The sequence below is a fragment of the Lynx canadensis genome, chromosome B1, assembly GCF_007474595.2.
Source record: "Lynx canadensis isolate LIC74 chromosome B1, mLynCan4.pri.v2, whole genome shotgun sequence".
NCBI lineage: Eukaryota > Metazoa > Chordata > Mammalia > Carnivora > Felidae > Lynx > Lynx canadensis.
The window spans coordinates 16,738,792-16,756,366 of record NC_044306.2 but is presented as its reverse complement, the minus strand read 5'-3'; the positions used below and the strand labels follow the sequence as shown (position 1 = coordinate 16,756,366).

General features: G+C 43.5%; 1 protein-coding gene across 7 annotated transcripts in view; it reads right to left on the bottom strand.

Annotated features, from left to right (window-relative positions):
- Positions 1-17,575, bottom strand: part of KLKB1 (kallikrein B1) — a 33,328-nt gene that overhangs the window by 14,047 nt on the left and 1,706 nt on the right. Inside the window, exons 1-7 of one of the 7 annotated variants that reach the window (XM_030312158.1) lie at positions 12,084-12,114; positions 10,217-10,426; positions 9,666-10,044; positions 7,668-7,830; positions 5,960-6,066; positions 2,665-2,824; positions 2,135-2,244 (exon numbers count right to left, since the gene is read on the bottom strand). In XM_030312158.1, the coding sequence (XP_030168018.1) occupies positions 2,135-2,244; positions 2,665-2,824; positions 5,960-6,066; positions 7,668-7,774 (484 nt within the window). In that variant the 5' untranslated portion in view covers positions 7,775-7,830; positions 9,666-10,044; positions 10,217-10,426; positions 12,084-12,114. Of the gene's footprint in view, positions 1-2,134; positions 2,245-2,664; positions 2,825-5,959; positions 6,067-6,376; positions 6,691-7,667; positions 7,831-9,665; positions 10,045-10,216; positions 10,427-12,083; positions 12,143-12,776; positions 12,887-17,575 lie in introns of those variants that run through there. The other 6 variants (XM_030312154.1, XM_030312155.1, XM_030312159.1 and 3 more) reach the window with 6 other exon arrangements.

Here is a 17,575-nt window from a genome sequence, read left to right as displayed (position 1 = left end):
ACTTATTGACTGCAGGCATCTAAGGAAATCCTCGTCCGATCATTAGATAACTCTTAAGAAAACTAAGTGGAAACATCAGTCAGTGGTCATATACTCCAAAGAATAAATACTTTACAGAGTTAGTTCAGAAAAGTCACCAAACAAATAGTAACAACAGAAAGCAGTAACAACAGCAGACTGGGGAAGGAGGGAACCTGATTTCCAGGGTGACCATATGCTATTATTCAAAAGGTCTCGGGGCACCTGGGTGGCTCAGTCGGTCAAACTTCCGACTTCAGCTCAGGTCATGATCTCGAGCCCCAGGTCGGGCTCTGTGCTGACAACTCAGGGCCTGGAGCCTGCTTCGGATTCTGTGTCTCCCTCTCTCTCTCTCCCCTTCCCCACTTGCACTCTAGGTCTCTCTCTCTCTCTCTCTTTTTTTTTTTTTTTTAACATTTATTTATTTTTGAGACAGAGAGAGACAGAGCATGAACAGGGGAGGGTCAGAGAGAGAGGGAGACACAGAATCTGAAACAGGCTCCAGGCTCTGAGCTGTCAGCACAGAGCCCAACTCGGGGCTCGAACTCACGGACAGTGAGATCATGACCTGAGCCAAAGTCGGACGCTCAACCGGCTGAGCCACCCAGGCGCCCCTGGGTCTCTCTCTCTCTTAAAAATAAATAAACATTTAAAAAAAGTTGTAAAAAAAAAAGGTCTCAATTTTTTTCAAAAAATTACAAGCCATGCAAAGAAACAAGAAAGAATGGCCCATATGCAAAAAAAAAAAAAAAAAAAAAAAAAAAAGAAAGGCAGTTAATATAAACCCTTGCTGAGGAAGTACAAACTTCCTCTTGTACTGTACAAAGACTTCAGGCCAGCTATCTTAAATATGTTCGAAAAACTAAAGGAAGCCGTGTTTAAAAAAATGAAGAAAGTATGAAAACATTGTCTTGCCAAAGAAAGGATATCAATAAAGAGATAGAAATTATACTTTTTTTTTTAAAAAAAGGACCGAATATCAATGTTAAAAATGAAATATTCAGTAAATTTGAACTGGAAATCTGGTACACACCATGGGGGGGGTATGCCCGAGGGAAAAGGAAACAGAGAAGGAAACAGGAAAAGGAAAAGGGGAAACAGGAAAAGGAAACAGGAGAAGAGATGCGCTGTTGACAAGTTCTCAACCTCCTGCAGAGGGGACCTAGCCCAGCACCTGATGCCGATCCTGGCACAGAGTTGGCACTGGATGCCGTGTGGCATTGGCCATTGGTGATTTGGTTTCAGCAACATCTTATCGTTCACACTCTGATACGCTAAATCTGGTGGAAGGTCATGACGATTTTCTGGATAATTCCATCGAAATTACCTGAATGTCTGAAACTATAGCACTTTGCTGATTCATTATGGTAGAGTGGGTTCACTAGACAGTGGACACTGCCCGGAAACGACCTTCTTGTTTTCCCTGCAATGTAACTGTACTAGTTTTCTATTGCTGCTGTGACCACTTATCACAAGCCCAGTGGCTTCAAACAACCCAAATATATTAGCTCACAGTTCTGGAAATCAGAAGGCCAAAATGGGTCTCACTGGGATAAAATCAAGATGTCGGCAGGATTTTTGTTCCTTCGGGAAGCTCTGTAGGAGGACCTGTTTCCTTGCCTTTTCCAGCTTCTAAAGGTTACCATCATTCCTTGGCTTGTGGATCCTTTCTCTATCTTGAAAGCCAGTGGTACAACATCTTCAAATCTCTCTCCCTCTCTCTTCCTTTTTCTCTTATAGGGACTCCTGTGACTACATTGAGCCCACGCACATAATGTAGAACCATCTTCCCATCTCAAAATCACATCTACAAACGTCTTTTGACACGTAAGGTGACATATTCACGTGTTGCAGGAAATAAGCGGGGACGTCTTTGGGAGACTCTAAGTCTGCTTACTACAATCACACAGGGAACTGGTAGCCACACACTCGTGAGTTCGAGCCCCGCGTCGGGCTCTGTGCTGATGGCTCAGAGCCTGGAACCTGCTTCGGATGCTGTGTCTCCCTCTCTGTCTGCCCCTCCCCACTCACACCCTGTCTCTCTGTCTCTTAAAAATAAATAAACGTTAAAACATTTTTTTTAGAAAAGAAAAAGAAATAGTAGGCATACAATTACCAATTTCTGAGAGTGCACAGGGCTTCAGAGAGAATCCAGATGCCACGTTAGCCAGGAGCTTTATACTGGTGGGTGTTCCTCCTGCACTGTGCTTTAAAAGGCAGGTGTTCCTGAATGTGGAGAAAAGAGGTTACTTCTCTCCCCAAACCGCAAGATGCACGCAGAAGCCCATTTGGCGTTGAAAGGATCTATGGTCGGTGGGAAACAAAGCAATCAGAACAATGACTTTGAAAATGAGTGGGTTCGGGGTTTGTATTATTAATCAGAGAGACATCTTTCCGCTCTACCCAAGGAAGCTTCGGGTGAGAATGGGGCGGGAGACATTATTCAACCAAACCCTCATTCCCCAAGAGATGGAAGTTATTCTCCTTAGAAAAACTGGCAACAAAACTGAGCAAATAAATAAGTGGAGTGGTTGGGTCTAAAAGCCCTGTTTGGTTTTCCACTGGGCGGAAAAAAAAAGTTATGAAGCGTACAATTAAATCTCAAAAGCACCATCGGAAAGGACAGACGCTATGAATTTTACTCACCGGTACTCTGCATTGTAAAACGTGCGAGTGGCGTATGTGAAAAATTGGCAGTGAATGCTGTTGGTGCACTTTTTTTGGCATTCTTCAACACTTTCAACCTTAGAGACGTTAAAATTGACTCCTCTCATATCAATTCCTTTATGAATGTCTCGATGGCAAGCTGTACACACAAGATGCACAGAGCAAATTCAGTCTGTTTCCTTCTAGACGTAGATCATCGGTTAGGGTAGTTTTGAAGGATGATACTGTTTTTCACAACTGCCCCATTAGTCAGGGGATTTGGAGTTTTTGTTACATCACTAGATGATCAAACTCTGCTTGAAATAAACACATTCCAGTAGGTTTTAGAGCACTACCATGGAGAAGGGGTAACTGTGCTTCCCAAATTGTAAAGTACGTGCAAAACAATACGGGTAATAGTTCACCCTGAAATTAACAATAAGCAGAGGAAGGCAAACGAGGCAAATAATGGGGGTCCTGGTGATTGTTCTAGGAATTTGCATTGTTATACTAACTGATGTGCCTTTGACTTCCTGCGCTGAATGAAGAAGCTTCTCACTTTGCTTACTTCTTGGCTTTCAACCACGCCTGCCTGATGGCGAATTTCATCCGTAAGCCCTGCCACTGACATCCATGTGTCAAATGGTTATCATAAAAGGTGAACAGTTCTTGTATATTTCGTGAGGAATCCAATTTTATTCTTGCTTTAAAATTTTGTTAAATTCCACTTAAGCATCCTTTCAGTTGGAATGTATCTATATGCAAAAAATATAGAGAATTATTTTAACAGACAGTGAACCAAATTTATGATTTAGGCTTTTTTTAATTTGTTTTTTTATAAACTTTTTTATGATTACTTATTTTGAGAGAGGAGAAGAGGTTAGAGAGAGAGAGAGACAGAGACAGAGTGCAAACAGGAGAGGGGCAGAGGGAGGGAGATACACAATCCAAAGCAGGCCCTAGGCTCTGAGCTGTCAGCACAGAGCCCGACACAGGGCTCAAACCCACGAACCTGTGAGATCATGACCCGAGCCGAAGTCGGCCACTCAATTGACTGAGCCACCCAGGCGCCCCTAGGCCTTTTTTTTTTTTTTTTTTTAAAGCGCTCAAATACATTAGTTAGAACCTTGGATAAAGAAACCAGCAGTATAAACCATAATGTATTGGATGTAATGTTCCACTCCTCAGGGGGATGATGAAAAAAGGCATAAAACTACATTTAATGGTGGGAAAGACAGAAAATGTACAAACTAGTAGGAAAACAATATATTGAGGTGGGTGGAGCAGTGGATAAGCCACAGTGATTCACGCACACAAGAGTCTGTAGATTCTAGAAATGAAGTCTCTTTCCAGTTCTGGTGCGCACGAGAAAAGAAACTCACTGAGTTGGAATGGGTTAATTGCAAACTAACACTTTTCTTTGTGATCAATTGAAAGCTATAAATCTACCAATAACTGTTTCAAATGAAAATTGGTCCCGAGCTTAGGGACTTTATGTCCTTGGGAGCAATTATTCACTTTAATTTGAGATACTCGGGGAGAGTTAGAAGGGAACATTAAATCAAGTTCTATAAGACTAAGTTTGGGAAAAAATTAACAATGACTACTAGTTATTGAGAAAAGCAAAATATTGTTCTTTAAATTTTATTATGATAACATAATGAAAAATAATGCTTAATTGAATAATTTACATTAAGTTGTATGAGGACATAAATTTGATCTTATAAAATGGGACAGGTACTCGTCCTCAGGTAAGCTACACATTGGCTAAGTCAGATCCCCATGTTTATAACGAAGGACTGGATACTATACAAACTGCAGATGCATATGCATGAGTACTGAGGGAGTGGTTGGTGGTAACTGGGGAAGGAAGGATAAAAAAAAAACCCAAAAACTTTAGGGGGCCCCTGGGTGGCTCAGTCAGTGAAGCCTCCAACTTCGGCTCAGGTCATGATCTCACCGTTCATGCGTTCCAGCCCTGCCTCGGGCTCTGTACTAATAGCTCAGACCCTGGAGCCTGCTTGGGAGTCTGTGTCTCCCTCTCTCTCTGCCCCTCCCCTGCTCATGCTCTGTCTCTCTGTCTCTCTGTCTCTCTCAAAAGTAAATAAACATTTAAAAAAAATTTTAAAAACTTTAAAACACCTGAAATATGAAAGTACAAAATTAACTGTAAGCAGTAAAGATAAAACAGCAGTGATACATAGTCACAACATGGTTATCTGAAGGTTCTGCCAGCCCATCAATTGAGAGATTCTTTTCTGTACCTTTCACTTTCAGATCAGCGATGTCAGGGAAATGGTTCATTTGCCTTAAATTAGGATAGGGTCGGAAATGTTTCACAAGACATTAGTAGCAATAAGTGTTAGAATTTAAATTTCCTGGCCTCTTAGTCCTCACATTTTTTTTTTTTGAAGAAGTCTTATTCTTTTTTTTTTTAAGTTTCTTTATTTATTTTGAGAAAGAGAGAGAGAGCACACATACATGAGCAAGTGGGAGGAGGAGAAAGAGAGGTAGAGAGGATGAGAGAGAGAGAGAGAGAGAGAGAGAGAATCCCAAGCAGGCTCCACACCATCAGTATAGAGCCTGATGTGGGGCTTGAACCCACAAACCACAAGATCATGACCGGAGCAGAAATCATGCCCTGAGCAGAAATCAAGAATCAGACGCTTAACCGACTGAGCTACCCAGGTACCCTGGAGGTATTATTCTTATTAGCAAGGTTTACAGAGCCCAGGCCTTCAGGTTGGGGGCATAATGGGGTTTTGTAACCTCTGCATTATTGACATTTGGGACCAGAAAATCTTTGCCATAGGGGGTTTCCCTATTTGGAATCTTTAGCAGCATCTCTGACCTCCATCCACTAGATGCCAGTAGCATCCTCCCACGTTGTGACAAATGTCCCATGGAGGAAGAACAAAGTCACCCCTGGTTGAGAACTATTGAGAACCACTGGGGCACAAATTATCTCAGGTAAAACGGGAATAGAGACACTCTCCATGTTCTCTTAAAGAGCCTTATCTGCAATTGGAGGTGGGGGAAGGAGGCAATTATTTGAATGTGGTTCACTTTCTGCAAATCTTATACTGTAGGGCTAACCTCGTAAAGAATAGAGGCTCCTTAAGCACGTAACTGGTAAAGGCAAGAGGGAGGACACATCCAGAACAGTGCCCCATCTCTGTTATCCTTCTGAGTACTCCCTTCCAAAAGTCCAAGGCAGTACAGAGATTGAACAGAAGCTATTTTAAGGTGAACCCCTTACTCATTCAAATAAGAAATCAAGAAATCAACAGCTTACCACTTATTTGATGGCCGCATTGCTTTAAGGAGTGTCCAGAAATTGTATTTGCCCATGACATTTTTGGCAGGGTTCCTGTAACACTGTCTTTCAAGAAGCAACCAAATCTGTTTTTAAAAGTACTGTCAGTTAGAGAGTAGAATAATAAACACACACTGGTGAGATGTCTAACATTTTCTATACACTAATAAATGTGGCCAGGAATAAGGAAAATAATAGAGCTTCCCTGACGCTTGCTAGAAAGAACATTCTTAGAAGCAATTGCATAAAATCTAACAGGCTTTGTAATACCTAACCTCAGCATTATTTCTCTTTAAAAAAAAAACAAAACATTTTTAAGTACGGAAAGTCAATCATATTAAAGAGGTAATGATTTTGTCCCCATGTTTCTAAACTTTGGGAGGATTATGTTCTCACCTGGTGACTGTTTTCACGTAAGAAATTAAATCGGTCATGAGAGTTGGATCTCTATAAGGTGTTCATCTTGCTCATTAACTCCTTCTAGTTCACAGTAATGGAACACTTCTGCCTCTGATGTCAGTCTTCTTGGTAATCTTTCACAAGGATTCTGGAACCTAACTCAACTTTTTATTTGAAAAGTTGATGCCTGTCACATACAGTCTGGGTTTTCTGTACACGCTTAACATGTTGAATCAGGGGATGTTTATCTAGTTTCTCGTTTCTTTTTAAATTTTTTTTTTCAACGTTTATTTATTTTTGGGACAGAGAGAGACAGAGCATGAACGGGGGAGGGGCAGAGAGAGAGAGGGAGACACAGAATCGGAAGCAGGTTCCAGGCTCTGAGCCATCAGCCCAGAGCCCGACGCGGGGCTCGAACTCACGGACCGCGAGATGGTGACCTGAGCTGAAGTCGGACGCTTAACCGACTGCGCCACCCAGGCGCCCCTAGTTTCTCGTTTCTAAATTCAAATGGTGTTAAGATAAAAGGCTTCTGGAAATGGAACAACACAGAAATGTTCATTCTGTATTTTGAACAAAATGAAAGCAAATGATTATGAAACCATGGCTGTATGACCTCATAAGATTTTTAGTGACTATTTTTTCCAGTGCTCTTACTTTTCCAAAATGCCAGTAATATGTATTTTCACGTATGCGCATGCCCCCCTCCACACACACATAATGTATGTACCACAGGTGCCCAAAGTCATTCACTACAGGCCCCTTCAGTCCAGAACTTTCCGGAGGTCACAAGCTCTGGAACTGCCTCAACTTTATCGTCAACAAAATGTTTGCCTTCCGTTGTATTTTCTTAAGACCGTGTTATCCACCAACACGATCACGAGTCAGGCAATAAGTATGTTTCCTTGTTCAGGTGAAATATTCACCTGTTTTTAGACCCTTCCTTGAGACAATCGCTTAACCCAATGGTTTTCAAGCATTTTCCTCGAGGCCTTGGGTAGACAATGCCTCGTTTCTACTACTTTCGGCGAAGGCAGCAGTTGTTCTAGCATGTGTATTTCCAGGCCCAAGCCACTCTGGTTCAGTAGGCCAAACGGTTTGGGGTCTAAGGCTGTGGTCTAAGACTCTGCTAATGTAAGAACCAACCGCTCTAGGTGACTCCAGTGAAGCTGGCCCTCGGACCCCATTTGGGAAACATAACCCTGAAATAGCTACACCTTTTTTGCACGTCACTGGCTCTAGTTTGAAACATGGATGGCTTCTCCCATAATGAAATATCAGCTTTTACCTTTTGTCTGTGTCATTAGTGGAACTTTCAGGAAGAAAGCTGAAGAGCAAACACCTCGGATGAAATGTGCACATCATCTGACAGTGCTCGGCATTCGGGGTATACATGGCAGTTAGGTCCCCACCTTTGAAGAAGGTATTTTTATAGAGTTGAGTCAGGCAGCCTGTGGTACAATCATCGAAAAGAGACATTAACTTGGAATGAAGGCAAATAACTATCTTGATAGAAATCCGTCTGTGCTGTGAACCTTCTTACTTCCTCCACTAACTATCCAAAGAGCTTCACAACAGGACTTTCATTAGAGAGGTGGAATGACACATATTGAGGTGACTATTTGAACAAGGTGTCGTGTTATTGAAGAGTCACTCGATGGGTACTTCCATATAAAAAAGCTTGGTTGATTTTTATCAAATCAAACAATAATTTTCCCATAAATTGTCCCCAAGAAAATACAATTCTAGCTAGGTTTCTCCCTGTTGCCTAACATGCTATGGAAATACCATGCCTTGAAAATAACAGGCTTCCAGTTACGGAATGAATAATTCACGGGCGTAAAAGGCACAGCATAGCTAATACAGTCAATGGTACTGTAATAGTGTTGTACGTATGGTGACAGACGGTAGATAGACTTGTGGTTGAGCCCAGCCTAACTAGAGAGAGGCTGAAGCACTATGTGGGACGCCTGAAACTAAGGTAACATTATGTGTCAACTATAGTCAAATATGAAACTTAAGGGGAAAAAAAAAACCCACAACAACGTATGATCTCTTTTTCAAAACCCTTTCATAACAACCGTTCCTGCTAGATTCTCACAACAGCTCTGTAAGGGAAGTTAGGAACAGACCTCATTATATGCCTCTGACTTTAACTGAGTCTCAGAGCAGTACACATTTGCCCAAGATCCACGTAGCTAACGAACGTCCAGGAAGAGAAACCGAATTCTTCTCACTACCAGCCCTGTTCCTTTTCCCAGCGTGCAATGTTCAGTGTTGTTCCCCATCTCAGTTTAATGTCAGCAAACTACGAGTTATTGGGTATTTAGTCGGCTCGTACAGAGGAGACATTTATTCGCTTGGTTTCTATGAGCAAATGCAAAGGCAGGCCTATGCTACCCTGAACATCCATTCTGAACTATTTGCTGTCTGCAATTGGTCGCCGTTCTAAAGGACCCCGCATCTCACGTGTTATGAGAATATCAAGGGATACCTTTACTGCTCTACTGTTTCATATATTAAAAGTAAACCTTTAATGCATGAATCCGGGTTTACCTTGAAAGACCCGCTTTCTTTTTTTTAACGTTTATTTTTGAGAAAGAGAGAGAGAACAGAGGCAGAGCAAGAGTGGGGGGAGGGGGAGAGAGAGAGGGGGAGACACAGAATCCGAAGCAGGCTCCAGGCTCTGAGCTGCCACACAGAGCCCGACGCGGGGCTCGAACCCATGGACGGGGAGATCGTGACCTGAGCTGAAGTTGGAAGCTTAACTGACTGAGCCACCCAGGCGCACCCGCCCCCCCCCCTTTTTTTAATGTTTATTTATTTTTGATGAAAGGCTCACTTTAAAGTCAGCTTAATAAGCTTTTCCAGCTAGATAGCACACTTGCTTGCCAGTCAATCGTCCGTTAACCACAAGATACGCCAATGATAACTTTGTTCATCCTCCAGGACATCTATTTTCGTACTGCCCTCCAGGGAATGGGCAGCTTAGACACATGTGTTTCATTACGCACTGAAGATTAAAATGCCCTCTTACACTATCCCACCCCTCTGGGGATTCTGGCCCTGAGCTCTATTACGATGACCTAACCCGGCAAGATCGCGTCTCGCTTCTCTTCCTCTCGGTGGTGTGGCTAAGATGACTATCCCTTGGGCAAGTTTTATATTTAGAAAAAGCAGACATCTCTTCAGGTGGAAGCTTATGGGAATGCAAGTTGCCAAGTGTACAGGCCCAGATTTCAGAGACACCCAAAACACTGAGCGGCCAGTCCGGTGACGGTGTTACCTGCAAAGTGACCTGTGTTTCAGACAACTGGTGCATGTGGCTGATGCGCAGTTATCAAGCGGCCATCCTCCCCCTTCGCAGCGCACAAACGTGCATGCGAACAACGGCCTGTGCCAGCCTGGGAGTTCCCATTCGGCCACGTGACTCGGCTGATGGGAAGGTGCAACTGGAAACCGACCAACATTGGAGCAGACTGGGGGGAACGTTCTAATAGGTGTTCTTGCTTATCCTCAAAACTTGGTAATGATGATGATGATAACGGTGATAGGCTTGTTTGTATCGTGTTTTAGAGTTTTAAAGCAGTTACGCAAGTTATCCCATAACATAAACTATGTCACGCTGTCCGCTGTGTCCATGGACTTCGGGCGGGTTATTTGGTCTTGTTAAAAAAAAAACAAACATCATCAGTAAGAAGAAAAATACCCTATTTTTTAAAAATTGGGCAAAGGAAATGAGAAGGTAATTTACAAAAGAAACATAAATAGTATATGAAAAATGGTAAGGATCATAAAGATTAGGCAAGTTAAAACAACAGATGCCATTTTACTCACCAGCTCAGCAAAAAAAATTTAATTGTCTAAGTTCCCAGTGTTGATGTGCTGATTTTGGCTCCAAATGATAAAAAAACCTAGTTCAATGTGACAGCGTACTTGGCTGATCCCATCAAGGTACAATTCCCCTTCATACATGTGCTCTGTTCCATGGTTTTGCTGTCGCTCTCAAGCTCCACATAGTGACAAGGTGGTGCCAGAAGTCCAGGCCTTTGTATTCCCCAGTGGTTCAAGTCCAATTAGAAATAATGATAAGAAGAAAACTCTTATTTCTAGAAGTGTAAGCAAAGGTCTTGCTCTAGGGCTTTGGCTCTCGTCAGGTCACTGTAGCTAGCAGGATGTGTAGACCTACTTACTGGTCCAGGCCTGCCTGGGTCCCAAGTTCATAGACCCAAACTTGGAGGCAGAAGTTTCCCAGAAACAAATTAGGATACTGTTTCCAGAAAGGTGACTATATGTCCAGTCACAAAACAATGGTTCACTACTGGAGTTGACCTAATTGGGGTATGTGATTACTCTTATCTGCTGGTGGAGACGGCTAACTGGAGAGTCACCCTTGTGAAAGATAATTCCATTACGTATATCACAAAACCTTCTAAAATATTCACACGCCCTCGTACCTAACATTTGCTTATTCCAAAATGTTGTTCTACAGAAATAACTGAATGTGTATAAGCACGTGCATACAAAAATACCACGAGTAAGGAAGATTACTAAGCTGCAAAAAATGTCATGTATATAAAAAGATAACTATAAATGGAAGGTGAGTTATAAAAAAGTATAATTAATAACATCTTCGTTAAAGGTGTAAATAGACGTGTGTAGAAAAATATCTCAAGGACTAAAAAAGATTTTTAACAGTGGCCATTTCTGTAACGTAGGACTTCAGACAATGTGCGCTTTCTCGTTTGCTGCTTACCTGCACCTCTAATTTTACTAGAATAATTTTTTTGCCAAAAAGATAAAATTGAAGTGGTCATAGTCCATGGCATCTCTGGGTTCTTACTCCTCAGTATTCAGTGGATTTGTATATGGTAATGATCATGGTAAAAGCAATTAGACATGGGGGCAGATTTCCATTTAGAAGGGGGGGGGTCAGCTTCTTCCTGAAGAAATTATATTCCTTTACAAATGTGACCCTTACCCAAGAGGTATTTATATCTTAGCCATACATCTGGGGGGTAAGTAAATAACCAGTGAGGTGTGGTCTTTTTAAGTGAACATAGACTCAAAATCTACCCATAATGGTGGCTCAGAGAAAACGACATTCTATAACAATGAATGATAAACAGTGTCCAGAATCATCTGTATTCCCTGAACATTTAATGGAATGGATAGAAAGGGAAACAAGTTCAAAACCCAATACTGAAACCAGAACTACTCAAATGGATGATTTACTAATTTAAATTTAAACCAAATACTTCCATTTCTGAAGTAGTTCCCCAGTGGCCTGAAAGAGTACAAATACGCACCGGGGACTTAGGACACGACTTGGGTCGGCCCCAGACCCTACAAAATGCCTACCCTGAATATTTAGATCAAGCTGATTTGTAGAATATGGTAATAATAAAAATTGAGGGCTGAGTGTTTAAGACCTGCTTTGTAGAGAGCCATTGACAAATAGAAGTTTCTGTTAACACAGGCCCAAAGACATTCTCACTTCTGGGCTCCCCAGCGCCCATGTGTCTAAGGCATTGCATCTGAAAAGTAGCAGTTGCCTCTGAATATTAAAAGGATTTGCGTCCTGACTTTTGGGGTCTGCCTCCTTCCCGAAGCTGTATGTTCAGTGGCTTTCTCTGGGGCTGGCATTCTTGTTAACTACTCCTTTCCCACACACAACCTTAGGTCTTAGAGATAATCCACTCACCACAGGAAACTGTAGCAAACAAGCATGTGAAGTAAGCAGCTTGCCTGAATGAAATCATCCTAAAAGAGAAAGCAACACGGGTGTAATCCTGCTGGTTACAGCTCATAGTTGACACGAAGCCTAATTTACGGTGATGGAGATTTTCTTATCAACGTCTGCCTTGGAAATCTAAGCACATAATGACCGGTACAGGGAACAGGAGCTTTCTGTATATTTAATGCTGGGGACTTCGCACAAGATTCCCACTGAGACCTCTAGACTACGCTGTGTTTGTCCCTCACTTGCCACCTATGCGGCTGATAATTACTGAAAGGGAGTTGGTAGACGGAAACCCCTTGATTGGAGCAAGAGGAAAATTATTGTAAATAATGGCAACGATGTCGGCCCAGAGTCCCTACGTGAAGAAAAGCACTCACTCAACATGATCAAACTCATTTAAGTGTTAAAGCTGTCAATATTCTCTTTGCTTTTAAAATGGCCTGAGACTAAAAGGTTTCATGTATAAGAACATCGAGTTTCTTCTACACTCACTAAATAGGCCAGAAATTACAACACATACCGAGAGCTCCTTCTCAAAGTAGAAATAAGCTTATACGCTTAATTAAAAAAATACACACACACACACACACACACACACACACACACACACACACACATTATTTGGAAGCAATCAGAATAAGAGAAATTCTCTACCTGAAAGCGAAATTGCTTCCGTGGTTCTGGAGGTGAGGATGTCTCTCGCCACTTAAAAATGGACGGTTCAAGGCCTCCTAATGGAGCACTGCAGGCAGTATTTGCTTGGCTCCAATATTGACTTTGGTTTTTGGCCAACAGTTCCAACTTTTTGTCCTGTCAACATATTCTACGAACGTCCATTTCCTGTGTTCAGCTATCTAATAAGTTAACTATTTCATGTTAGGGCCACCCTACGCATGCACAGACTTCCATTTTCAGAAATGTTCACAACAACCCCAGTTATATGGAGTCATGCAGCCGAATTCTCGTCTAACTGAACTTTTTCCATCACAGTTACCTGGATGACAGCTGACTAAGGGATGCATAGCTCCTTCTGGAAGGACCTTTTGGCAAATGATATCTACGCTTTTCCAAACTCTAGTCAAAGAAGCGTGTTAAGTAGTAACACTGAAGTTTTGAGTATGGAAGGGAGTTGGTAGACGATTAGGTCCTTCTCCTACCCGATTCAGGAAACGAGATACAGCGGGAGCTGACAAACCACGGTTCACAGACCAAATCTGGCCCAGTGCCTGTGTTTTGCTTTTTGTGTGTTTTTTTTTTTTTAATGTTTATTTATTTTAGAGAGAGAGAGACAGAGCGTGATCGGGGGAGGGGCAGAAGGAGAGGGAGACACAGAATCCCAAGCAGGCTCCAGGCTCCGAGCTGTCAGCACAGAGCCCCACGTGGGGCTCGAACTCACGAATCATGAGATGGACGTTTAACTGACTGAGCCCTCCAGGCATCCCCCAGGCGCCCCCCAGTGCCTGTTTTTATGAATAAAGTTTTATCGGAACACAGCCACACCCATTCATTCATGTATTGTCTATGCTTGCTTTTACCCTACAACTACAGAGTTAAGTAATTGTGTCAAACAGCACGGCCTGCAAGCAGAAAACGATTTACTATCTGGTCCTTTTCAGATAAAGTAATCTGAAACCTGCTATAAAGCACTCGTGGCAGGGGCGCCTGGGTGGCGCAGTCGGTTAGGCGTCCGACTTCGGCCAGGTCAGGATCTCGCGGTCCGGGAGTTCGAGCCCCGCGTTGGGCTCTGGGCTGACGGCTCAGAGCCTGGAGCCTGTTTCCGATTCTGTGTCTCCTCTCTCTCTGCCCCTCCCCCGTTCATGCTCTGTCTCTCTGTGTCCCAGAAATAAATAAAAAACGTTGGAAAAAAAAAAAAAAAAAAGCACTCGTGGCAGAGTTTAGACTTCCCTGTCAGGATGCCTCATCTGGGGAAAAAAAACCCAAAAACAAAACACACTGCTTTTCCCAGACGTCTGCTTCAGCTCAGGGAGTTCTATTTTTATTCTTATATTTAATAAAAATCCTCCTTGTATACGGAGATATACGTTCTTTGCAACCTCTATCCTTCAGTCCTAGATTTACCTACTCGATCTACATAAATAATTTATTCTTTTTTGTGTGCTTTTTAAACTGCCTAAAGACCATAACCACTTGCCCCCTAAATCTCCTTTGTCTTCCAACCCTCCAAGTTATAGTACATCATTCTGGCTAGTAAATCAGATTTTTAGGGAGTTGAGCCTTATGTAAATATTTTATGCATATTACTGCAGTGCAGAGCCGTGTTTATTAAAAATGTAGCATAATGTTGCCGGTAAAATATTTTCTGGCTGTAACGAAGTGGCATATTTCAAATATGCATGCTGTGCTGCCTTGTAGATTCCGGGCATTAACTAGCACACCAGCCGTCAACAGAAAGGAATGTTCTACCCCGTGCAGTATGAAAGAATTTAAATAGGGGATCTCACCTGTTACCAGCCTCAGCAGAAAAACGACGAGTGGAACACATCCACCTTTGCCTCCAAAGCACAGCAGAAACCCTCAGAGGTTGTCTCCCTAAAAGGTGCGATTACAGGTTTTAACCTACTCGCGTCGACTTCGGTGTTCCATTTTAATACCCCTGACAGCAAAACGCAAGTTATGCTCTAGCAAGGCAATGAAACTCAAAAATTTCTTCTTGGAAGAACCAAATGAGAAATAATTCGAAGAGGGGCAGGGGTAGGCCGAATTCTAAAATGTCCCCCAAGATTTCCCAGTCTAATCCCGGGGACCGAATGTAGGAGGAGACGCCCTGTCTGTCCCCGAGGAGGTTGCGTTACGTGACAGAAGTGATTTTGCAGGTGTAATTAGGCTCGCTGAACAGTTGATTTGGGGCTAATCAAAACGGAGATGATGCGGGGGCCTAATCCCATCACGGAGGCTCTTTAAAAGCAGAGTTTGCTTCTGTGGTTAGCCTAAGGAGAAGGCAGACACCAAGGGCGAGAGGGACTTCGTTGGCTTTGACACCGGTGGGGCCTGCGGCAAGGACCCCAGAGTGGCCTCTACTACTTCCAACAAATGTGTAATGACCTTGATAGAGGATTCTTCCCACAACACCCACACCGTGGTTTGGGGCTTGTGAGACACGAAAAAGGGAACCCAGCTAAGCCCACCTACTGACCCACAGAACACAGAAGGATACATTAGGGTTGTTTTAAACTGCTAAGATCGCAGTCAGTTGTCACATGGCAAAAGGACACTAATATAGGTTTATTTATCTGAAGTGAAAGTGGCTTGGAGAGAGGGGGGTTTGCAGCGGGACACTTTGGGGAGAGGGGAATGGAGGAGAGTCCCTAGTGGAGCACAGGGTGCTGGATGGGAGAGCACAGGGTGCTGGGCTGGAGACAGGGTGGTGATCTGCCCTGGGAGCTTTCAGAGAACCTGGGCTTTGTTGTTTTTTTTTTTTTTTAATTTTTTTTAGTGTTTGTTTATTTTTAAGAGAGAGAGAGAGACAGAGGGCAAGCAGGGGGAGAGCGAGAGAGGGAGACAGAATCTGAAGCAGGCTCCAGGCTCTGAGCTGTCAGCACAGAGCCCCGATGCAGGGCTGGAACTCGCAGAACCCGAGATAATAAACCCAGCCAAAGTCAGATGCTTAACTGAGCCACCCAGAAGTGCCCCCTCCACACTTTTTTTTTTTTTTTTTAAGAGAAAAGCCTTGAATTTCTCATGAAGCTGTTGTGGGGCCAGGAGAAGGGCCGACCAGGAAAGAGGCAGATGAACAAAAGCTACATTGTGCAGCTCAGTAAGAATCTCAGTTCACTGAGAGCTGAGAAAGGTCTTGGGAGGTGCACCTTGGACGCCTGAGAGATTTCTGCGGTCTGCATCGCTGTGGCATTAAGTGTCCCTGAGAAGGGCCCGACTTTAGGCTCCGTCCTTCCCGGTGCACTTCAGTGAGATAATGTTTTACATATGTAACACCATTATTATAAACACATACGTAAGTAAAAGATATAGGAACAGAATAAATTACAAAATAAATAATTTAACAGAACTGCCGTGACTGCCCTCGTGGCGAGGCTTCAGCTGGAAGGGGAAAGTAATCTGCTCTTTGTAAGGGATCCGGAAGAGGAAAGGGGGCAGTAGCAAACAGGAGAGGCCATCCTTCAGCATCTCATTTAAAAAGAGATCTTCTATCCGTCCTGGGTCTTCACTATGCTTCTTTTTCTTCCTAGCACCTACCACTAGCTGACATCGTGCTACCCATTTGCTCATTTTTATGTTGTGTTTCTGTGGCACACCAGCTCCCACCTTGCTGTTAGGCTTGGGTCTCTAGCTCCGGAGCCCTGAGGAGTTCTTGGCAGACAATTATTGAAGGAGAGAGTGAAGTGGTGAATAAATAAGAAATTAAATGTTTTTAAAAGAAGGAAGGAAAGAAGGAAGGGAGGGAGGGAAGGTGGGAGAGAGAGGAAAGAAGGGAGGGAAAGAAAGGGGGGGGAGGGAGGAAGGGTAAGGAAGGGGAGAGGAGGCGAAAGACTGGGGAGGGGAGGTGACGGGAGGGGAAGGGAGGGAGGAAGGGAGAAAGAGAAAGAGAGGAAGGAAGGAGGGAAAAGAAAGAGGGGGGCAGGAAGGGCAGAGAAGGAAAGAAAAAAGAAAAAAGAAAGAAAAGAGAGAAAGAAAAAAACAATTGAGGACAGGGTGGTCCTTTTACCCACAGTTGTGGACCATCTAAGTCACGTACGAGAGTCACTGTCACTCTTGTAAGCAAAGTCGAGCTGCCGGTCACTGATAACACTGACAATCATCGGACTAAGAGGCAGACTGGCTCTACCTCTGTGAACGTCCCCTGTGGGGAGCAGGTGTCCTCTTGAGGCTCCATCCAATTGCTCAGGAGGAGACACTGCCACCCTCGGCTTTCATCAACAACTTTGTTTCTGGTGGTAACGGATCAACGGTAGATACAACATCGTCGAGCGTTACCAACCGAGGAACAATTAATGATGAAGGCACAGGAGGGCGTGAACCCAGAAGCACCGTCACAGGCTTGCGGAGCTGTGGCCACACGAAAACAATTAGTTGTGCCTGAGCGGATTAAAAGTTTTAATATTTTTTTTGAATGTTTATTTAGTTTTGAGACAGAGAGAGACAGAGCATGAGCGGAGGAGGATAGAGAGAGAGAGAGAGGGGGACACAGAATCCGAAGCAGGCTCCAGACTCCGAGCTGTCAGCTCAGAGCCCGACACGGGGCTCGGACTCACGAGCCGTGAGATCATGACCTGAGCCGAAGTCGGCCGCCCAACCGACTGAGCCACCCAGGCGCCCCGAAAAGTTTTAATTCACTCTATGTCCATAAGAATAAAACTTCAGACCTGAGCGAAAAAAGAGACCAAGAGTACAAACAATAGGATCAAGGAGTTAGGCCTGCATCCTGGGAGAAGATTCCTGTGCCAGCACACCCTTTACTATTCAACTAAAACATATAG